Below are 25,253 nucleotides of genomic sequence, written 5' to 3' on the forward strand. Positions count from 1 at the left end.
TCCACCACCTTCATTAGCCATCAATCTATGGATACTTACTCAAGTTTCAATCCTAATCTATAACCAATTCACAGTCACTTGCATGACCCTATCTCTACCCTAGATCTTGTAGGACCTCTGTTGGTCAATATTGACCTTATATCTACATATGGGACATATGAGACTAACCTAGCCAAATAAATACCAAACTTTTAAAATGTCTCAAGGTGTTGCACCAGCTTAGCTGCAGTCTGATGATTGAAACAAGTAAAAGATAAAAGATATGTATACGTAGCCTGAGAAATATTTGCTTCAAGAAGATAGGCCATATATGCCCATATTTGCAAGTCTTCCCTTTTTGCACCACTGATGTATTTTTCCAAGGAAAAGGCCACTGACTTAGGCCAATATAGCTTAGCACCAGTGTGTCATTGTTATCAACACTGTCAGAATGTGAAGAACTGGAACAAATACAAGGTATGTTGCAGGGCCCTCAAGTAATTCTGCCAATCCCCTGTCCTTGGCTGGTATTTATTGTATTGGCTCTGAAAAGCAAAGTTGATCTCTGCAGAATTTAAGTTTGAAATATAAAGACAAACAGAATGCTGCTTTTTGTCCAGTACAAGCTCGCTGCCCTATGCACCAGATTAATAATGACAGTTTAATGAATTATTCAGTATTTTTAAAAACTAACTGAAATAAAGGTAGTATATTTCAACAGAAATATGGTAACAAAAGGGTTCATGCAGGTTCAGGAAGGATAAAAGATGGGCTTCAACTATTTTAGGTTAACCCTTTAGTGTTCGCATTATTCTGCCAAAATTAATCCTTTTTTATCCACATTACCTCGAACTAATCAGGCATTATCTTGGAGCTATGAGATTTTGATGAGGTAGCAGTTAATTTTTAAAACGATATTGTAGGGTTGGTGCGAGAGACAAGATCTGGCCAGTTTGAACATAAAACAGGCAGAATACTTTTGGCCGGATATGGCCGGTTTAAATGCTAAAGGGTTAACAGAGAACATTATAGTAAGACAGAGAGGAAACTACAAGTTTGTGGGTACTATTTAAGAAGAGTGGTCCCGGTGCACGTACTCGCGCATCCGCGCTAGTTAGTTGTGTCTAGTCGATCCTACAACGACTACCTAGCAAAGTAAATAAAACACAAAATAAATAATTTTTTTAAACAAAGTAAATAATTTTTTTGAATAAAGTTAATAAAATACAAAAACACAAAGTAAGGATCAACTAGTCATGACTAGCTAGCACGGATGCGCAAGTGCTCGCACCGGGACCACTGTTCTTAAGTAGTGCCAAGTTTGTGAATTAGTCATTGTTGTGTGAATAATGAGTGAATCATTGTCAATCAGTTAAATGGTATTCTTTTGACGTGGTCTAGGATGTTTGAATGTGTAGCAGCAAATATGAGCATGTACTATATATCTGTTGAAAAAAAGATTAGATGGTCATTGCTGAAAAGGGCATTCCACACACACACATATAGCAGAGATTTGAAAGAGTTAAATATCAAACCCCTCAAAAGGAGTTAACCCTTTCAGTACCAACCCGGCTGAAATCGGCTCTGGCTCTGAGTACAAATGTCTTGTTTTCATAAGTTTTGAATTAAAATCTTACACCAAACCTTAGTCACAATTTATGTTCCTAACACTAGCTGAATGATATTTTACTAAATTCTTTGTTATATTTAAAATTAATTAAAAGAAACACAGAGCATCTTAAAATAAATACGGTAACGAAAGGGTTAAACTTATTAACTACTAAATTATTAGTTCAAACATAACTACTACTATTATTGTTGTGTAGTGTGTGTGTAACATTGATCCCACTAGAAAACAAAAGCCAACACCTGAACTAGGGGCACCACTGAAAGATAGATGTAAACTCACACAGAGAGGAGAAAAACAGTTACCTTTTAACCCAAGGTCAGACTTATCGAGTAGACATTTGATCAGAAGGTGCTCCACCTCACTTTTTTTGTATGTCAGAGACTAGATTATTGAGTATGTCCCTTTCCCTGCTTAAAGTTATAGAATATGATTTGCGAGAGATTTGATTTCTCTTCCTAACTAGTCTTGCAATCATGATGGTGATTCCTCATTGACTGTTAGAGGTGGATATGGAAATAATAGTTCCATAGGGTGGTTGACGAGGTCAGGAGGTCACCTGTATGGAGTGCTATATGTTGGTTTTATTTTAAAAGGAAATCACACTTTACAGAACAAGAATATATGTGAGAGACAGAGATTTAACTGTGTCACCATAACTCCATAGTGTATAAATGACTAGGTTCTAAAAATTAGACAAGTGGCTTGATACATACATTTTGTCACTATGGGTCACCATACAACTGACTTCTGAGATGCCAGATTCTAATGATTGATTGTCTAGTTGTTCTTGGAGCTCCGATGGACAGGGGTGGGAATGGGCTTGTACAAATGTGAAATTATCTTGTATTATTATTAGTAATGTTGTGTCACTGAAGACTTGATCTTTGGAGCCATCTGAACTACATTCCTGGCTATAATGTGTATTAATTCTCCTCCAAGTCTTACTTGAACCTGAGTTAGACCTGACGGGATAGACATCATGGAAGCATGGGATGTGGAGGGAGGGTATACTGGACTGTTGATAAGGTTGTTATTGTTGAACTGTAGGTCAACATTACTTGATGAGATCCAGTGGGGGCAGGATTTTTTGCGGGGTGTTGGCCTAAAAGTTTTTTAAAAAATACTATATCAGGTGGGAATTGCAATTCAAAACAAATGGACCCATTTTTATGTATTCTAACTTTGTTGTGGCAGACCATATGCATATGAAACAGTAATGCTGTGAAACTGCTGGAAATAAAATAACAATGTTATTATACTTGCAACAGTACCTATGGAAAGTAGTAGCAAACTAGACTTGTGTACCATAACTTAGTTACAGGGTCGCTTTATAATCCAAGTTGATAAAAACAACCAAGCCATTTTTTTTCAAAATTTAAGCCTTAGTGCTGATTTTTCTGGTGTCAGCTCGGTTAGAAAGAGTGTTGCCTGGGCAACCTGGACAACACCCCTGCATCCGCCACTGAGATCTACATTATAGTGTTATCTGAGGGAGATTTGGCTGCTATTTCTAACTGGTTGAGCAACCACACAGAGGCTTCTTCATTGGCTTGACTGTTGTTATTGAAAAGGTTCTGGTGTTGAGATGTTATGGAAAAGGTTCTGATGTTATACTGATGATGATATTTTCCTTACAGCTTATTGCACTGCTCTGGCACTGGGTAAATGTGATACTAAAGAGCCCAAAGATATTTTGAAAAGACTGAAAGAAATGACAAAGGTGCCTCCAAAATTCGATCTCTCTGATATGGAACTGTTGCTGTAAGTATGTTGACTCCTTTATGTATTCCTAGAATATGTATATATGTATATGTTTTTAGATGAAATATTCATTTAAATATATTTTCTATAATTAAGGTGTATATCTAATAAATATTGAACTATACTAGTTTATTCCCATGTGGCATTGTTTTAAGATGATTGAAAACTTATAGCTTAAGTGATATGCTATTCTGTTTGTTTATGTTTGGTTTGTTTTAGCTGTTTTCATGCTTGAAATATGTTATAGATTGTAGGGTAGCCATGTCTATTGCTGTATGTTTGTAACTATGTTTCATAATTTTTTGTTTGGCGTGTTTAGTTTGCTAGTTCATTTTTAAGTTCTGTAATTCTTGAGATGTTTATATCCATTTTGAAGTTACTTCTCTGTTTCCAATGAAGTATTTTTTAAATTTCTCTCCTTCATAACTATATGTTTGAAACAATTTATGTTTGCGATTGGATGTAACAATAGGCAAGTGTAGATGTAATGGACATATTGCGCCAATGTTTCACTCCTGCTTCTTATCTGTAAATTCCCAGGTAGCATTTGTGTTTTTAGCACTGTTAACAGCACCAGATAGAGTGGTATTGCCTAAGCATCAAAACTATAATGATATCCGTTTGGTAGTTGATGATGGGTTTATATCTTTGATGTGCTTGTTGACTGTGACTCTTTTGTATCTTGTTCTCATGGTTCTAATCGTCCTTCTTTGAAATTCTAATTCTCATAAGGCTAAACTTCTTTTGGATTTCTTATTTTATGGTAGTTTTGTTTATATTATACCATGATAAAAAAATGATTGTCCTTCACAAGGGTTCTAGTTCTGCTAAGGGTGATACTTGTTTAAGGGTTTCTAGTTCATAGACATTATGTTGCTTGTGCACGCGTACACACACACATACACACAAACTTAATACCAGTTCATGTATGTTTGGGAGATAATTAGAGTTGTAAAAGTTTTTCACTGTGGTTTGTTGTGGTGCAAAAATTCTCGCTTGAGACTAAAAGGTGATAAAATAACATAGTTAGCATAGAGTCCTCTCTACTGCACTAATGGATGCATTTCAACCTTGTTAATTCTCATCAGCATCAGATACCAAGAGAAGCAACTATAAGCTGATTAGAAAGCTTTGCTTCCTTTATCATAACTCATTAAATATTATTGATTGATTGCACATTTTGGCTGCCAGGCCAGGCCAGAACAGATATGTGAGTCATCGTCATCATCATCATCGTTTAATGTCCACCTTCCATGCTGGCATGGGTGGGACAGTTTGACAGGAGCCGGCCAGGCAGAAGCCTGCACCAGACTTCTGTGACTGTTTTGGCAGGATTTTTACAGCTGAATGCCTTTATACACACCAACCACTTTACAGTGTAAACTGGATGCTTTTTAAGTGGCACCTGCACTGACAGGGTCACCAAGTAACTTGCAAGACAAAAATCTTTTGAGAGGGGAGGGGGGCATTGGAGGAGGTGATCTTATGTCAGATGGTGAAAGGTGAAACAGTGACAGAAAGTATACAAACTTAAGACCAGTTCAGATATGTTCTCAGTAACAAACTGTTCAAATATCTTTCAATAAATTCCATCAGAGAGAATTCCTTGAGGAGGATTTTCTAAAGCTAGATGTCCAGACATGTTTTCATTGAAGATTGGAAATGAGTTACACCATTTGTATGACAGTGACACCCACTTATAATTATCATGTAATATCAAACCAAGGAAAGACAAACCTGCATGCACAATGGGCTTCTTTCAGTATCTGTTTACCAAATCCATGCATAAGGCTATGGTTGGTCCAGAGATATACTAGACTACAGTTACCCGAGGTACCAATCAGTGACACTGAACCCCAAACCAAGTGAACTTCTCTACCACTCAGCTTTCATATATTTATATACATAATTTTACATACAGTTCGCAATGTGGGACTCTCTCTCCAGGTGGTGCCAGGTTCTTTTGGCTGCTGCTGTAACATGTTATTTTCCTCTGTCATCCATGCATCTACCACAACAAACCGACTGCAGTTGTAACCACTCAAAATATGTAACAACTCTTTTGTTATTCTACTTACTAAGGATGTGTTTCTCTACTCTCAGCTTTGACCTTTCCCTCTCATATTTTAAAATTTGAGTTCATGATCATGTGTCATTGTCATATAATCTAAGTTATTTTCTGCATTATTTTTCATTTTTATTTTCATTTTATTTCAGTGACAATCCGTTTTATCGAGACCTTCTGGAATGTCCACTAAGTGAAGCCAAGCCTCTCTACAAGTCATATGAGGAAGCTATGAAAAATGCTCTTCAACATTATGAAAATGGTAAATATTACAGGTTTTATTTATCTATATCTTTAATTTTTCTTTTCTTTTTTTTTTTTACTTTCTTATTAATACTGATAGTTTTGTCAGCAGCAATCTCTCTCTCTCTTTCTCACCCCCCCTTCCCACACACACACAACTGCATGGGGAATTCAGACTGAGAACAGGGAAAGCATTACCTGTCTTTCTTCCTTTGCTACAGCTACTTCAAACATACATGCTCAAGATACGAAAAAATCAGACTGGTAGAGTTGGGAGACAAAGGAAAGTATCTCAATCCCTTATCAAACATCTGGAAAAAAAGATAATTTATCTCTCTGCATTTCAAAAAACAAAAAACACATATGTATTTTTCATGCTACCTGAAAGAGAAATTGTTGACGGTACAAGCCAATGTGTCAAATAAAATATTCTTTGATATATGAGTACCACTCAAACATGGTACATTTGAGCATTGTAGAAGGTCACAAATTGTTCAAAGCTTAAAATATTTTCTGATTCTGAGATAACCTAGCTTTAGGAATTCAATTTTCTAAACTCTTTTATGTATTTCATGGATGCTAACACTGTTTTATATATATATATATATATATATATATATATATATATATATATATATATATATATATCTGTTTGTGTATATATCAAACTGCACTCTTGGCTCAAATATTCTTTAAGTTCCTTAAGAAGCATTTCCACTTCTTAAATCATAATTATCACCTGAACTTTAATAAAAATAGTATCAAAGTTTTGTACTCTACTACCACAAACATTAACTATAATTTAACATAACATCTTTAAAGTTAGTAAGCATAACAAAATCCCATTGTTGCATGCAGCTGCTCTGATATCAACAATTATCCTTTATAATCTAATTATATGGTTATGGATATTGTATACTAATGTTTAGTTATTACCACTAACAACAACTCTAAATCAAGGTTTTATTGACATACATTCTTTAAAAACCTGGATGGAAGCAAACAAACTTCTTTAACTTCATACAGGAAAATTCAGTACTATACTATCTTATTTAAGTTGTATACTGGAACTAAAGTATATTAGGGATTTAATAATCCCTTCTTGGTTTGCACCAAGAAGGGCTATCATATCCTTTTCGATAAAACGCCGTTATTCAACTATTATTCAAAAGAAATTCCTAATTATATTTATAGAATATTTAAGTTTGGTAGATGGAAACTGTAGGAAGCTAGCCATATGTGTGTCTGTGTTTAAGAGTATGTACATGTTGGTATCCTACTTATTAGTGAGTGAATGAAATGGTGATTTGATATTAACATTCTTTGTTAACATTACAACTGGTACACTCTACTTTCGAAGATCTGCAAAATAAAAAATCCTTAACTTAAACAGTTATGGTTTCACATCAGGAAGAGCATATGACCATAAAATCTTGTCTGAAATATGTCCCTGTCCAACCCATGCTAGCATAGAAAAACATGCATTAAATGGACAATGAATGTGTGTATCATCCATCATCATTATACACACATTCGTTGTTCATTTAATGCATGTTTTTCTATGCTATATATGTGTGTGCCGGTGGCATTTAAAAGCACCCTTTGAGCGTGATCGTTACCAGCGTCGCCTTACTGGCACTTGTGCTGGTGGCACGTGAACAAAACATTTGAGCGAGGTTGTTGCCAATGCCGCTGGACTGACTACTGTGCAGGTGGCATGTAAAAAACACCATTTTGAGCCTGGCCATTGCCAGTACCACCAGACTGGCCCTCGTGCTGGTGGCACGTAAAAGCACCTACTACACTCTCGGAATGGTTGGCATTAGGAAGGGCATCCAGCTGTAGAAACTCTGCCAGATCAGATTGGAGCCTGGTGCAGCCATCTGGTTCGCCAGTCCTCAGTCCAATCCATGCTAGCATGGAAAGCGGACATTAAATGATGATGATGATGATATATATATATATATATATATATATATATATATATATATATAATTTACAAAATAAGGGCAAAAGAAAAATTCTAGTGCCAAATATGCCCAAAAAAAGACAGAATTGTCAATAACCATTATAATTTATGCGTCTCGAAACAAACCAATAGAAATTTCTAAAAAATCCGTTATAACCGTATTGGTCCAATTTTCCCCTCTTCAGCGATAAATACGTGAGATATAAGTGAAATACTTACTCAAGGAGCAAGTTTAACACCTCTAACAAAAGTTTTTACAGACATTGAATAAATCAATAAATTCATTGTCTATAAATATATTTAATTAAATCAGATTGTGATAGAATCATTTTGATAAAAGCTCAAATTATATTAGAGCTCATAAGATCCCAGTAAGAATGGAAATTAAATTTTAATCCTCCCATCACTGTATTCATGCCTTCCTCTTTACCTTTTCAACTTAAACTTTTTAGCCCCAACATTTTTTTATATCAAGACCAGAGTTGGTGATCTTGCACTTTATCTGCTTATTCATCTTATCTCTGTATGCTATTAAATATCTCTTTGAGAAACCTTTATGTTGTTCCTTTTTAAGTGTTTACTATGTGTTCCAAAGGTAACTGAAAATTCTTTCATGTCATACCAATCTTTCTTTCAGAATGCCCAAATTTCTCAACTAAAATGAAAGAAATTCAAATCTGTCGTACAAAATTAGTTCCTACCAAATTATTTACCAATGGCATAGAAGAATTTTGTAGGTAAGTAATAAGATTTTTCAGTCTCATCTAACCAACTCAGTTTGTTGCTAACCAACAACCAAACAATTGGTTTTCTCTAAAACAGTAAATACCAAGACTATTAGGCTAGTACTTTATTCAGTTGATCATCAGAAAGTGTAAAACCAACTAATTACAGTGCCAGTTAAATATTATCGTTTTACATCAGTTTTTCCAGCCACATAAAAAGCACTTGTTTTGGTGTCACTTAAAGAGCAACTGTGCAGGCCCACATGAAAAGCAGCCATTCCAGTGCCTCATAAAAGGCTCATACTACAAATAGTTTAGAAGCCTACCATGATGCACTGAAAAACACAGTGAGTGTTAGTCATCCAAATATCTTGAAACTTATCGATGTGATTAAATATGAGGAAAGGTTTGCCAGTACCAAACTGCAGAAGTTTATGCAAGAAGAACCAAGCCAAAAAAAAAAGTACAGAGATATGAACATACATATAAAAAATTTCATGGAAAAATATAATCCAAGCCAAAAAATTTTTCTAAAAGCAATTACACACAATCTTAAATTTTAAGAAAAAATGAATATGTAATACAACAAACCTAAAAATAAACGTTTTTTTGTTTTTTTTATTCAGATAGCCATTCTTCCATTTTTCTATCTCAGTGGGGAAAAAATTAAACTATGACAAATTGACTGGACACCATCTCTTTCTCTCTCATCTGTATGACTGAAACATTTATATTTTCTACTTCCGAGAAATAAGCTTTATTCTGCCCATGTCACCAATATTCCTAGTCAGCTTTCAACTTTCTGTTGTTTCTATAAATAACTGAATTTTTTCAATTCAAACTTTTTACTTTTTATGGTTTTGGCCAGAAGGAAGGGACTGTGCCTATCGCCATCTTAGGACCCTTCAATAAAAAGGTCAGATTGATGTGGCTGATGTTTAGCTTGAACTTCTTCAAATCAGCATCCGCGGAAGGAAATTATTAAAGGTTGACATACTTGGGAGGAAAGATTGGGGAAAGTGATTAGTGTAGGGTCTAAAACAGTGGTTCTCAACCGAGGTCCATATAGCCCCTGAGGGCCCATATAAGATTTTTGGGGGTCCACAAAACAAAATAGTAAATTGAGGATCTACAATTGTATTTTATAGGCTCCTAAAAAAATGCTGCTTAAATGTATATATTGGTATGTATTGCAAGAAACAGCTTGGTTTCTTTCTCTAACATTCTACATAGTTCAACCTACACAAGTGACTGTGTAACAAACAAAATAGGAATTTTAAAAGAAGTTTCTATATAAACATTGAATGACTATGGGAGTCCACTAGAATAAAATAGTAATCTGAGGGGTCCATGGATAAAAAATGGTTGAGAACCCCTGGTCTAAAAGAAAAGGAACTCAGTTTATCTGATTGGTGAGCTTGAAATGAGGTGACCATAACTGAGTAAGCTCTGAGGTGTAGAAGAGGCAAAATGAAGAAACTGATCTTCTGTTGGTTAGAATTTGGAGTATTAATGACTGACTCCATGCCAATTAATCAAATAGCCTTTCTTTGGGTGTTGTTGACTGGAACATTTATATGTATAGCAAGTAACAGATATGGAAGCAGTATTCTACTATGAGTCTTCTTGAAGTTTTGTTGAGGATCAAACTATTGATTAGAATTGAAATATATTTTCTGGACTTCAAGAGGGAAGTTTGTGTGTGTGTAAAGTTTTAATCTTTTTAAATCTCTTCAGTTTGATAATTTTACTGCTAGTTTGGCAGTAGAAGTTTACTTAGTTGTTTTGGTTCTGTTGTTAATTGAACAAAGAAGTTTGGAAAGACAGACATTGAAAACCCAAATAAACTTGATCAGTTCTTCATCTGAAACTGAATCTTTAACCACAACATAAACCCTTCACAAATCTATTTACACAACCAAGTCTCTTCACACAACCACAACATAAGCCCTTGAGTAAGTAACTTACATTTGTAGGATACCACCTAAAGCACTCTCCTCTACTAATGGAAGTTTTGGGGGCTTGTTCTTCCCCTTTCCAAAACACTATCAAGATGACCACCAGGAAACTAAAGGATACTTTTGTACACCTTACAACATGCTAACAATCCTATATAAGCACTTCTGGTCCATTGCTGAAGCAGTCTCCACCAATTTTGCTGGATCTTCCTACCCGCTACTTCTCTGCTGATTAAAAAAAAACTATATTTGCCTTATGCTTCATTTCTAACTGTACATGTCATGCATGTCACAAACTTTCTCCCAGCTGTCCCTTCTACACACTTCAAGTCTCAAAACTATTGGCACACAATCACAAAAGAAACTTTTAATTGCTCCTACCCAACAATGTAACCAGTTCCTTCTAAATTTTATGCTTGTAATAAATGTTGATATTTAATTCCAGCGAATATGATCATTGTGCACAAATTTACAACAATACATGTTCCGGATTGAAAAATCTTCCTCTAGGATACTTTTCGGGTGTTGCAGCAACTGAAGTATGTAAACTAGGTTAGTTTATATTTCTTGTGTTACTTATTTTATATATTAATTAATAAGAGGAGGGGATGGCTGTGACCATGACCATTACAGATCATCACAGATTTGTGACATTGACATGGCTAATGCCTGGTATGAACATCTGCAGAAAAAAATATGAACAGGCACAGGAGTGGCTGTGTGGTAAGTAGCTTGCTTACCAACCACATGGTTCCGGGTTCAGTCCCACTGCATGGCACCTTGGGCAAGTGTCTTCTACTATAGCCTCGGGCCGACCAAAGCCTTGTGAGTGGATTTTGTAGACAGAAACTGAAAGAAGCTCATCGTATATATGTATATATATATATATGTATATATATATATATGTGTGTGTGTGTTTGTGTGTCTGCGTTTGTCCCCCTAACATCGCTTAACAACCGATGGTGGTGTGTTTATGTCCCCGTAACTTAGTGGTTCAGCAAAAGAGACCAATAGAATAAGTACTAGGGTTACAAAGAATAAGCTCTGGGATTGATTTGCTCAACTAAAGGTGGTGCTCCAGCATGGCTGCAGTCACATGACTGAAACAAGTAAAAGAGAGTAAAGAGAGGAAATGAAGCATGGATGCTTACAACAAGGAGCTCTGCTAAATACATAAAGAGTTATAAATAAGTGAAAAAGATAAAGTAGATTGCATCACTATTATCTTTGATGTTTTTCTTTTTTTTTTTTTTCAGAATGTAAAACCAAAGGTGAACTACTGAATCAGATGAGCAACTGTTGGGGCTTTTTGCAAGCTCTTACTAGTAATACAAAGCTTAGTACTACTGATAAAAGTCGGTAAGTCATCCATTGTCAAATGTAGGAATGTATTACCATAATTTCATATAATTTACAAAGGAAAATAAATTATTTTGCTTCACTATTTGCCAGTGTAGACTGCCCTTAGTTTTCTTGGATTCTAAATTCCTTGTCTTCATTTTTATATTTTGTGGCTTTGTTAAAGTAAGGGTTTTACTTGATGAAACTTTTCTCTATCTACAGGTAAGTGTTTTGGGCCTGGGCACATTCCCATACATTAATACCCACAGTACTAGAGACAAGCCACAGGAACTCATGGGTGGCTGTTTGATTTGTTATAAACTTCATTCATTTGTATTCACCACATGAAGATAAAGTATTAATTGATGTCCTAATAATGTAATGAGAGTCATCATCATCATTGTTTTAAAGTCCACTTTCCCATGCTTGCATAGCTCAGGTGGAGTTTATTGAGATGGAATTTCTACAGCTGGATGCCCTTTCTGTCACTAACCCACATCTGTTTATGAGCAATATTTCTCCGTGACCAGACATGTTTTCACAGAATATTGAAAATAAAATTACTCTGCTAGTATGAGTGACAATCATTTACAACTATCAATGTCAGGACATGTCTTGACATCACATAACAGTTATAAATTACTGTTACTGTCATACAAGAAATGTAATTTTATTTCCAATATTCTGTGAGAACACATCTGACCATGGAGAAATCTATTATATAAAATCCGTTCTGCCTGTCTGTGTGTGTGTCTTCTAGGATCTCGAGCATCCTCCATCCGATTGCGCTCAAATTTGATACGTAGATACCGACGGTATCAGGGCGTGTACAAGTCTTGAAAAAATTACAAAAATCAATTCCAGGTGAGAATGCGATGGATAAAGCCGTGGGAACGTGCATTTGTACGCGCAATAAAATCGTTTTTCTTTGGAATAGAAATAAAGTCTATCTTTATTTCTTCTTTTGCTGGTGTCTCAAATTTAGGTTAAATCAGTGTTTTTCAAAGGGGAGGCCTATGGGATGGTCGGACAAGTTGTTTTGAGAAAATTTGGTTTAAATGTTTGACAACTCAGCACTGTCCATTGGATGGGGGGCGTTTTGCTCGTAATATATATATAAGCTTCTTTCAGTTTCCATTTACCACCCACAGGGCTTTGGTCAGCCCAAGGATGTAGTAGAAGACATTTACCCAAGTTGCCACACTGTGGGACTGAACCCAGAACCATGTGGTTTTGATAAGTAACCTTCTTAATAAACCACCTGCACCTAACCATGTCTTTATAATATTTTACATGAATAATTACTATGATGGTACCTTGACATAAAACAAAGAATATAATCCCCTTCTACTTGCTTCAGTTTACCTGGTTGACGTCTACAACTACTACTTTTCATCTGTAATAGTAAGAGTAATAGGTAAAGATTCAGTTTTAGATGACAAACTGATCACGTTTATTTGGGTTTTCAATGTCTGTCTTTCCAGTAGAGAAGGCTATAAAACAATAGTGACTACAATAGCATGCACAAGAAGAGTACTTTGCTGTATATAGATTTGTATATCTTGGTTTGAACAGGTTTTGAAATCCTGACTTTATAAGCTGTAATTGAATATCTTCAGAATGGTTTATACTTCTTGTTATCAACACCACCACCATCATCATTATAATCATAAATGTGTTACTGCCATACAAGCAGTGTCCTTTATTTCCAATCTTCTGTAAAAACAAGTCTGGTCATGGGGAAATATTGCCTTACCTTGAAACTGGTGAGGTTGGCAGTAGAAGGGGCATCCAGCTGTAGAAAATTTGCCTTGACAAATTCTGTCTGGTTTATGCAGAATGAGTATTTTAAAAATATTCATATACCATTTTATTTTATTATACAAATATATGTAAAAACACATACCTGTTTATGTCATTGATTTTTGCTATTGAAAATTTCTGTTTTATTCCTACATTTTTATTACTCTCACCTAGGAATTATGATACATTTTACCAATGTATTTCATCTAAACCAAGACCAGACTGTTTGATAACACAAAGCCAGGCATTAAAGATTTTTCCTCTTTTTAGCCATGAGAATACTCTCAAAAACATTAGTGGTAAGCACTGTTTTTTCATATAGTTAACTCACAATCTTCTATAAACAAAAAGAGCAAGTACAAACCGTCAAGTGCATAAGATGCTGAAGAATTAACACAAAGATCAGAAGTTTCTATCCTGACACTAAATCATGTCAGTGCCTCAGTCTACTTAACTGTAATTAGGTACCACATAGCAAATGACTGTAACAAAATGAACTTCACAAATGTTTCCATTAGCTTTTGTAGTACTAAGATCAACTGTTGTGGATACAGGATATAACTTTGAGAGGAATGGGCTCCACCAAGCTAACTCTCTAACTTTCTAATTCAGTACGGTTATGGCACTCATTGTTGATTTTCAGTCTGTTTTTAACCAATTAACCAATTATAGAAATAAAAACAAAGCTGACCGACAGATGTAGGCTTTTATTTTAATACTTTATATCTTCCTCAAAGATATCATGGTGTGCTGGAGTTTGTTTCCAACATATTAAGTGTTTAAAAGAACTTTAAAAACAAATCTGGAATAGAGAGGTTGTATGGGTATGTGGGTATTTTGAACGGGTATACGGGTATTTGAAAATACTTCATGGAGTGATGACCATACCCTGCATAGTTACAGGCTGCCCTTTGACAAGGCATAGCACCCATTCAGTCACCCTACCAGGGATACAACAAGGTGGATTGTGAAAAGATAGCAGAAGAGCTTAACTGAGCCAATGGTGCTGAGTGGAGGAATCCTAGATGACCAAGCTCTATCAAGAAAGTAACTGCAGTGCATCCATAGGGGACCACCTTAGTGGTTGTGTAATCAGCTAATGAAAGAGTCACTATGACTCAAGCTCCCAATTCAAATTCATAATAATGGAATTGGATGGTGATAGAGAGTCATGAGACTTTCTCCCCAAACTTCCTCAAAACCTCTACAAAGTACTCTTTGTTGACCATCTGGCCAGAAGGAAGCCAGTGGATGTAGATATGTGCATGTTGTCAAAAATGGCTATCACCATCCTGACTGCTTTCTGCAAACTAGTCAGCTATGACAACCAGTATTTAATAAGGTGTGTAGAAAGTGATGTTAAAGCCTTCTCATTCAATCTGGAATAACAGAGGTTGGTATGTCAGCTTATTAGATGTATAGTAATTATAGAATAAAATTACAATAATCAAGGACAGTTGTAACTGCTGCTTCTAAAAGAAAGTCTCAAAACTTCTGGAATGCACCTTGTAAGTCAGTATACATAGATTAGTTTGTTTGGTTTTTTTGGGGTTTTTTCCAGCAGTTTATATAAACGTGTATAAATGTACAGATCCATTTAACCCTTTAGCATTTAGATTACTCTATCAAATGTAATGCTTTGTTTTGACTTAATCATGCATTGTCTCCATTGCTTTGGGATTTCAATAATGTGATTGTTTATTTTAAGAATGACATTGTAGGATAGGTGTGACAGGTTGGATGTGGCTAGTTTGAACATGAAACAAGTAGGATATTTGGGCTAGATATGACTGATATAAATGCTAAAGGATTGATAGAATGTTGTGTCATGAGGGATATTTTCTCAACCACACACTTCTTCAAATCATGCTATTCCATTTGAAAAGTAGAGGAACGCATTGAATACTCTATGTTTGCAAAAAGATGCAACGGTCACAGTTAGAAAAGAATGCAGCTCGAACAGTAGATGTTTCATTGAGATTGCAAAGACCAAACTATACAGAAACCTTGATAACCACTGAGCTTTGAAGAGTGATTAATCTATTATATAAAATCCATTCTATCTGTCTGTGTTTGTGTGTCTTCTAGGATCTCAGGCATCTTCCATCCAATTGCACTCAAATTTGATATGTAGATACCAACAGTATCAGGGCTGTATAAGTCTTGAAAAAATTACAAAAATCAATTCCAGGTGAAAATGCGATTGATAAAGCCGTTTTTGTCCTGCTTTTCTTCCGTCAACCTGTACATAACTGCACCTTCCATTTTTTGTTGCTTCTGTACTGCTTAAAGGCACGTTTCTTTCCTGCCAAGCTTACTGTTTAAACCATGTTTGTGTTCTCCCAGTCAACAACCTTATCATTACTGGTACTTTAAACTCTTTGGTTGCATATTTGTGTGAATAAAATCGTTTTTCTTTGGAATAGAAAAAAAGTCTATCTTTATTTCTTCTTTTGCTAGTGTCTCAAATTTAGGTTAAATCGGTGTTTCTCAAAGGGGAAACCTTTGGGATGGTCGGACAAGTTGTTTTGAGGAAATTTGGTTTAAATGTTTGACAACTCAGCACCATCCATTGGATGGAGGGGCGTTTTGCTTGTATTAATATAAAGAGATTGATATCAGTGTGAAGAGAGAATAATTTGCACACCGGGCAAAATGCTTAGTGGCATCTCATCTGTCTTTATATCAATTCCACCAAGGTCAACTTCAGGGTGAATAAAATAAGTACCAGCTGAGCACTGGGGGGGGGGGTCAATCAAATCAACCTATCCCTCTCCCGGAAAGCAATGTGAAGACAGAACTTCTGTACTATCATATATTTCTTAAAATATATAAATATATACAAATGAGCAGATTCAGAGAATCATGATGCTAATCTAGCAAGCTCCTCTTATGGACTCAGCTATCAGTTGACATTGTAATTGATTACAAAGAAGTGTAATATAGAGTGTCCATGTAACTGAAAATCCAGAAGATCCAATCAATGAAATTATTTCATGAGTAATATATAAAAACCGCCTCTCATACCTCCTGACTTTATGGTCTCGTAAATGTATATATTTACATTGTAGACTCACATGTATTTTATATATTGTACTTACATATGTTTGTAATTGCTTTCCATCATATATGTATTGCATATCATTCTAACCAGGTAATAAACCAGCAGCTGAGGACTGTATTACTAAGTGGAGGATATTAGAAAATTTGGAAATGTGGACAGATGAAATATGCAAGTAAGTCTGAAAATCTAAGAATTCACATTTTCTTACTCTTTTTCTTACCCTAGACCACTGATTCTCAATGAGAGTCCATACAAGATTTTGTAGGGTCCATGCCAGCAAAATAGTAAACTGGGGATCTACTGTACAGTAGTATTTTAAAGGCCCATGAAAAAAAATGTTGATTTAGAATGTATTTATTGCAAGAAACTGCTATTTACTCTCCTACTTGTTTCAGTCATTTGACTGTGGTCATGCTGGAGCACTGCCTTTAGTCGAGCAAATCCACCCCAGGACTTATTCTTTGTAAGCCCAGTACTTATTCTATCGGTCTTTTTTTGCTGAACCACTAAGTTACAAGAACATAAACACACCAGCGTCGGTTGTCAAGCAATGTTGGGGGGACAAACAGATACACACACACACACACACACACACATATATATATACACATATATACAATGGGCTTCTTTCAGTTTCCATCTACCAAATCCACTCACAAGGCTTTGGTCGGCCCAAGGTGCCACACAGTGGGATTGAACCCAGAACCATGTGGTTGGTAAGCAAGCTACTTACCACATAGCCACTCCTATGCCTATTTATTAATATTTATTTAATATATGTGTAAATAAATTAGGTTGCTTCTAGTTTATTCCCATTTAATTGAACATTATCATCATCATTATTATTTAACATCTGTTTTCTATGCTGGCATGGGCTGGACAGTTTGACCAGAGCTGTTAAGGCCAGAGGCTGCACCAGGTTACATTGTTCCATTTTTAATGTGACCCCCAGTAGGAGTGCATTTTATAAGGCACTAGTGCCACGATCAATTCTGCTGTGGCTGATAGGTCTTCTTCAGTACAGCAATGTGCTAACATATCTTGATCATCTCCTCCATAAAGCTCAGTGCCTTGAGATCAGCCTTCAATACTTCTTCCCATGTCTTCCTGGGTCTCCCTCTTCCATAAGTTTCATTCACAGATCGGTACTTCTGTATGCAACTGTCTACATCCATATGCATCACATGACCAAAACCAGTGCAGTCTTCTCTCTTGCACACTGCATCTAATTCTTCTTATGCCCAACACATATCTTAATTAACTCTAACTCTATATCAGGATGTTGAGTACATCATTACATGAACACACATTTATATAAGAATGTGAAATGTATATTTTGCAAAATTTAATTTAATGTGTGTATGGCTGTGCAGTTAAGAATTCTGCTTCGCAACCATGAAGTTTTGGATTCAATTCCACAGTGTGGAACTTTAGACTTCTATTACTCCAGGTTGAAAAACGGGAGTAAAGCGAACAAAGTGTTTATATCGGCGTACACTTAAGCTTTTTGGTTCACTGCCAGAAGAAACGAATTACCTCCCTTAGACTAGAAAAAAAAAAGACATCAATTTCTATTATTATTATTCAAACTTTGAAAAACGTAAATAATTTCAAAACTTCTCTCCTAACAAAAAGAAACTGAATGCCAGCATATATAACTGAACTAGTGACACATCTAATCATTGACATTAACATGATAACAATACTCTCTCTCTCTCTCTCTCTCTCTCTCTCTCGAAACAATCATTCAAGTATCATTATTATGACGATCAGTTGGTGGTGGTTGAAAAGTATTTATTGAGTACTCGAAATCGACGTTGCCTTTCGTTGATCCAGACTCAACGAAATATAGGACCAGTCAAGTACAGGGGTCGATTTGATCAACTAAGTCCTTCCCCAAAATTTCAGTCCTTGTTCCTCTGTTGGGAACAACTAAAGGCAGTGGTATGACAGAATCAGTAGAGCATCAGATAAAAATGTCTTGCAGTAGTTTTTCTGCGTTTTTTTTTTTTTTAATTCTGAGTTCAAATCCTATGGATGTCAACTTTGCTTTTCATATTTTGGAGGTTAATAAAATAAAATATCAGTCAAGTACAGGGTTGTTGGAATCAATTAAACGCCTCCTACCAAAATTGATAGTCTTGCGTCTAAATTTGAAACAATACACCAAGGTTGACTTTGCCTTTCATCATTTTGGAGTCATTAAAGCAAGAGTCAGTTCATTACTGGAGTCGTTGATATCAATTTACACACTCCCTCTGAGATAGCAGACCTTGTGTCAAAATTTGAAGTAATTATCATTTCATGTCTATATCAAATCTTTCCAGTTTCTTTGCATAGTTCTATGCATTCTTTGTATAATTTCTAAAAGTCATTGAAAGAACACAGTGAATCTGATAATAAGCAAACCAACAGATTTATTTATGGTTAGAACAGTTCCACAATCATAAAAAAAAGGATATTCTAAATTATTTCTTCAATTCACTTTTTGCACCTTTGGTTATGCCGAATTGAACATGGAATCAATTATGTTTCCATTCACACAATGTGGACACTAAGCTCATTGACAGCTTTTCTGTTCGCATTGGTGAAATATTTTCCAGTCTTTCCTTCCTCAATGATATGCAAATAAAAACATCATTGGATGACTTAGTTATACCTACACAATGAAACTAATAATAGGTAAAGTATCTTCTGCTGACCTTAGATATATGTATATTCAGTTTTTTAAGATATATATTATCAAGAGGTTCAGACATGGCTGTGTGGTAAAGCAGTTTGCTTCTTAACCATATGATTCTTAGTTCAGTCCCACCATGTGGTACCTTTGGCAATTGTCTTCTATAAACCCAGGTCATGAGGTTCTGTATATGTTTTTTCATTTCATAGGGTTCACATAGTGGAGACACATTGTTCATTATTCTAAGTCTGCGATCAGTATGTTAATTTTCATGTTGTGTGACAAAGCTGAGTTCTTGTGAACAACATATTTTGAAGTTATGGGTTTCATGTAATAGGAGTGAAGGAGCTGCACTCTATTGTTCACAGTCTCTAACCAAAGTTCAGTATCAAGTACAAGGAGTCTATTGTGGGGTAATCTATAGTTACCTTGATACTTTGGTGGATGGAGTTAGCTATTTGCTGGATGCTCTCCATTATGTTCTTCTCAGTTTCTACATTACCATCACTAGAGTTGGTCCTAACTATAATATTAATGTCATCTACATATCTACTGTAGAGTAGAAGAGATGTGGACTGTTCTGCTAACATTTGTTTAAGTTTTCTGTCCCACCAGGTCATGAAGAGGCCAGCCACATCTCCAGTTACACTGACCACTGATGGCTGCACCTTGAACCTGCATGTATAGTTTTTTGTTAAACTTTACTATGTGGTTCTTCAAGTTGGTTTTTACACTAGCCCCTATTGCAAATGCAATCATTTCTTTCACCTGATTGTTGTTCCACCCTCATTTGCACCTCTTGCTGTGACGTAGGTTCATCTGGGACTCTCAACAGGAAGAGGTCCAGTTTTGATTTAAAAACGCCTACATCTAGTTTGTGCAGGTTCCTCAGGCTCTTCAGGAGAATATTAAAAAGCTGTGGGCCCTTGAAACCCAGCCTGTTGCAGTAACTGGTCCTGAAGCGTGATGGCATTGCTGGTATTTTGGTGCTATGCAGTGTCATCCCATTCTAGCATTGGTGTAGCTTTCAGTGCCAAAATTTGGCACAATTCCTTCCAGGATCTTCCAGATGTATATTACTGCATATCTCTCCCGCCTTCAGCCTTTACCAGTAGCTGAGCTGTTGCAAAGAGACGATCTTCTTTGTGAATCTTCTCTGGATTGCTTCAAGGCCCGCTGTTAATTTCACACTGTTGAGTGACCATAGCTGGGAGCAGTAATCCAGGTGACTGAGAACGAATGTCCACCAGAGGACCATCATGGTTTCCATATCTCTGGTTCTGAATGTTCTCAGGATCCAGCCAGCCAGTCGTCTACACTTTGTCACCATCCTGGTAATATGCACTTGGAAAGAGGTATCATAACTCATGTCAATACCCAGGTCCCTCATATATATATATATATATATATATATATATATATATATATATATATATATATATATATACACATATATAATGGGAAGCTTTATGAAAATAAACAAAAGACGAAGGCAGGTGGAAAACAAACAAACAATTGTATTAGTATGGCGCTCAGGAAATATAAATAAAACAAGTCTTTAACGTTTCGAGCCTACGCTCTTCAACAGAAAGATACACAGAGAGAAAAAAACACAGAAAGAAGGAGAGAAAAAAATGCGTGCAGTAACTAACGAATCAACATGGCGATCTGATTTCGGCCAGAGGTCAAAGATCAAACATGAGACGCGAGAGCGAAATAAGGGGAGATAATAGGGTTGATAATAGGGTTGAGGGACCAGCTAATAGTGCGTAGGAGGGGTCTGGATGTGTGTATGTATAGGGTTGGTGTATGTATTAGTATGTATAAGGGTGTATATATATATACACACACACATATATATATATATATATACACATAGATACATATACATATATACATATACACATATATGTGTATATATATATATATAGATTTAGATGTTTGTGTTTCTTTGTTTTAATATCACATGATAGTTGTAAAATGGTTGTCACTGTCAAATAAGCAGTGTCCATTCATTTCCAATATTCTGCAAGAACATGTCTGGCCATGGAGAAATATTACCTCGTTTGGAAATGGTGATGGTTAGCAGCAGGAAGAAAAATTCATAGAAAAATCTGCCTCAATAAACTTCATCCAACCTATGCAAGCATAAAAAGATGACGTTAAAATGCTGATAATGTTGATGTCTTTTCTGTTAACTGAAGATATACTTTTATTCCAGCCAAATCATGGAGTCCAAAGATTGCATTCTAAAACATTTAAAGGATGAGAAGAAAATAATGAACACAATACATTGTAAATGTTATCCTGCAAATAACGACTTCCCTAAGTTTGATCTTATGGATCCTGATCACAAAATAAAAGGTCAGTGGTTTGATATTATCAAATATATCATTTTTCATAAGTTTCATTTTGCTAGTGTTTGTTACTCACTCTCTCCCTCCCTTCCTCTCTCTCTCTCTCTCTCTCATACACACATACACTTGTTGTAAGTCATTATGGCATTGTGTTATCTCTGGATAATAAACAACATAAATACATAAACAACACAAATAATTATAGTATGTAATGCATAGATATTATGGAGATAAGACAAATGATATGGAATTTGTACATGTAAAATGTAAGTAGTACATAGATATTATGCAAATTGTACATAAATGATAATTAAATAATGCATTGTCTGTGTAAATATTATGGAAGTAACATATATTGTTTGTAAATGATATATAACTATTATGAAAATTCTGCATAAATAATATGAAAATACAATGGCTTGCGTATTCATTCTTAATATGTTTTGCTAAATTCAGAAATGAATATGCAAATCAGTGTTGTGTTTTGTCATTGGAGAATAACTTCTCCTTTCACACAAATTTGCGTTCATAACACACTCATTTCATTAACATAAGGGAACATTGGGATACCTGATGTTTCGACATTATTTTGTCTCATCAATCAAGAGAACCCCAGACTAATGAATTTAACAAGTGATTGTGGTGCTTCTTTATAACTTCAACAAATGATGATGATATATTTGCTGATGTAAGCTGATATCTGCCAACCAAAAATAAATCATCACAGAAATATGTAATTTATGAATCATATGTCATTTCTATTTGCACAGTTGATGGTTGATTATATATTGCAGGCTTTATACCAATATTTGAAATCAATATATTACAGGCCCTTTTTTTTTTCTCCCCTTGCTTGTAAAGTATTTATAGTCTTATGTTTAATCCTCTATTGCAGGGGTTGCCAAACTTTTTCAACCATTGACCCACTTTAGCCACTTCTCCTTCTGTGTCAACCCCCTTTAGCCACTTCTCAATTTGCTTCGACCACCCTTCTCATTCAAAATATCTGAATGCCCTGCCCTACCATACCATATCTTAAGTGCATACCAAGTACTGATACTGGCAATTAAAATGTTAGCTAAAATATACATGTATATCAAGAAATTCTATTGAAGATGTCTCACTTTTTACCTTTAAAACTACATGTATGAGTATACAGTATTAAACTTTCAATTTTTATGAAATTGTTTCCAGTTAGAAAAATGCATCATATTGCTGGAAAAATTTTTTTTATTGAAATTTACATCAATGTGAGTAGATCTAGGCATAGTGCTGTCTTAAGACATTAAGGGTCAAATTCTGATCAATATATGCTGTAGTTTGCTGTCAATAAATATATACTATATAGGGCCCAGTGCCTGAACTTCCCAGGGCTTATAATGCTGTTAAGCTGGTTCCGTGCAGGTGTAACCGTGTAGTTCAGAAGTTTGCTTCAGAACTGCATGGTTTAGGGGTTTGGTCCCCTTGCTTGAACATTGTCAGCTAATGTTCTGTATTAAAGCCTTGCAGGTCAACCAATAGCTTGTGAGTGAAATTGGTGACTAAGTATTTCAAGCAGTTCATCTGGATGAGCTGGTCTTTCGCACACCGATCCCCATTCGACCCTCTGTAATTCCTCGCCAACCCCTAGGGGATCTCTTGGACCCCTTTTGATGACCCTGCTCCATTGTACTCTATAGTATGGTACTCTACATTTATCTACAGTGTTATACTTTACTAGCAATATTTCATTAAACATGACATGGGAGAACAAATAACAGTTCAAAATATGATTTTGTCTTTTAGATCATCATCATCATCATCATTTAATGTCTGTTTTTCCATACTGGCATGGATTGGACAGCTTGAAACCATCTGGAGAGCTGCAAGGCTTTGTTGAGCTTCAGTGGCTGCTTTGACATGGTCTCTATGGCTTGATGTCCTTCCTAACACCAACTGCTTTATTGTGTGTATTGAGTGCACTTTTTCATGCCACTGGCACTAGTGAGGTTGCTAAGTAGCTTGCAAGATAAAAAGAAAACTAAAACAAAACACGGAATAAAGCCTCTCACCTTCATTAAGTTGGGGAGTATTTGAGAAGGGATGGTGACTTTATGTCATATGTTGAGAGGCTTCAGCATAACAGAGAGAGACAAGCACAGATGTCTTGCTATAAAGAAGATACATGGCTACCCAGCATTTTATAAGGGTGGGTGGAAGTAGCTGAAAAGCTGAAGTGCCCTAAAGGGTTTTATTCTTTGTAAGCCTAGTACCTATTCTGTCAGTCTATTTTGCAGAACTGTTTAGTTCCGGGGACATAAACACACACACACACACATATACAACAACAATCTTCTTTCAGTTTCCACCTACCAAATCCACTCACAAGGCTTTGGTCAGCCCAAGGTTATAGCAGAAGACACTTGCCCAAGGTGTCATACAGTGGGACTTGACCCAGAACCATGTAGTTGGGAAGCAAGTTGGGAAGAACATTAATATTGTAGTGATAAGATGTCAAAGGGACTTTTTTTTTTATTATTTATACTTTTGTTACTTTTTTTCTTACAGTCATATCATCATCAAGTCCTGCAGCATTTGATGGGAAAATGGTCAGCCGGCTCTACTCTGTTACATTGTTATTGGTTACCAGATTCTCAATACAACTGTGAACAAGTCTCCTTTAGAACCTTGGTGCTTTAATGGCAGTGTCTGCGTATGTATACCTGTGCACGACGAGATAAATACATAAGTTTGTGTTTTGAGTTACAGCTACATCTAAATATCATATAGTTGTGTGTTTGTGTTTTTGAATATGTGAATATTATTGTTGTTTAGTTTAAGGTAAGTCTTACTCTAGCGAACCCATGGTCAAAAGTATTCCAGCTATAACCAGCCCATCTTTTATTATTCTGACATAGTGTATTGTGAACTACATTATCAAATATATGTTGTTTTTTTTTATCTAAGATAGCAGGATCTGGCATGAGAAAAATTTGGCTGATATTTCCAGCAAATCAAATGACCATGAGGAAGCTTCTTTATTGATTCATGCATGAATGTTTATGTATCAAGGTGTTTATAAAAGTGTGTTTGAGAGAGAGAGAGAGAAATCAATATATATTGAAAATAAATGTATCAAACTTTGTATGTAGTTTTCATCATCATCATTTTAATTCTTTTTTTATTCTTCTACTTGTTTCAGTCATTTGACTGGAGCACTGCCTTAAAAGGGTTTTATTCTTTGTAAGCCTAGTACTTATTCTGTCAGTCTCTTTTGCAGAACCGTTAAGTTCTGGGGACATAAACACACCAGCACCAGTTGTCAAGTGATGGTGGAGGGGACACACACACACACACACACACACATATATATATACAACAAGCTTCTTTCAGTTTCCACCTACCAAATCCATTCACAAGGCTTTGGTCAGCCCAAGGTTATAGCAGAAGACACTTGCCCAAGGTGTCATACAGTGGGACTTAACCCAGAACCATGTGGTTGGGAAGCAAGTTTCTTACCAAACAGTCATGCCTTGCTTGCATGTGATAGGCAGAATTCACTGAGACAGATTTCCTATGTCTGGATGCCCTTCCTGTCACCAACATTCACCTTTTTCCAAACAAGGTAATAATCGTCTTGACCTCAAACAACATGGACTTAGTTATGAACTATTTTTCAATTTTGATCTACCAATTTCA

The 25,253-nt window shown here is 35.7% G+C and overlaps 1 protein-coding gene across 2 annotated transcripts in view; it reads left to right on the forward strand.

Moving 5' to 3' along the window:
• Positions 1 to 24,699, forward strand: part of LOC115216338 — a 49,918-nt gene extending 25,219 nt beyond the window's left edge. For both annotated transcript variants that reach the window (XM_036506692.1, XM_029785564.2), the window contains exons 2-10: positions 3,247 to 3,370; positions 5,588 to 5,697; positions 8,285 to 8,384; positions 10,776 to 10,882; positions 11,587 to 11,689; positions 13,649 to 13,773; positions 16,629 to 16,710; positions 21,440 to 21,582; positions 24,123 to 24,699. In XM_036506692.1, coding sequence (XP_036362585.1) covers positions 3,321 to 3,370; positions 5,588 to 5,697; positions 8,285 to 8,384; positions 10,776 to 10,882; positions 11,587 to 11,689; positions 13,649 to 13,773; positions 16,629 to 16,710; positions 21,440 to 21,582; positions 24,123 to 24,223 — 921 coding nt within the window. In that variant the 5' untranslated portion in view covers positions 3,247 to 3,320 and the 3' untranslated portion in view covers positions 24,224 to 24,699. The remainder of the gene's footprint in view (positions 1 to 3,246; positions 3,371 to 5,587; positions 5,698 to 8,284; positions 8,385 to 10,775; positions 10,883 to 11,586; positions 11,690 to 13,648; positions 13,774 to 16,628; positions 16,711 to 21,439; positions 21,583 to 24,122) is intronic.
• The last annotated feature ends 554 nt before the right edge of the window (positions 24,700 to 25,253 follow it).

Source organism: Octopus sinensis, linkage group LG10 (assembly GCF_006345805.1).
Source record: "Octopus sinensis linkage group LG10, ASM634580v1, whole genome shotgun sequence".
Taxonomy (NCBI): Eukaryota; Metazoa; Mollusca; class Cephalopoda; order Octopoda; family Octopodidae; genus Octopus; species Octopus sinensis.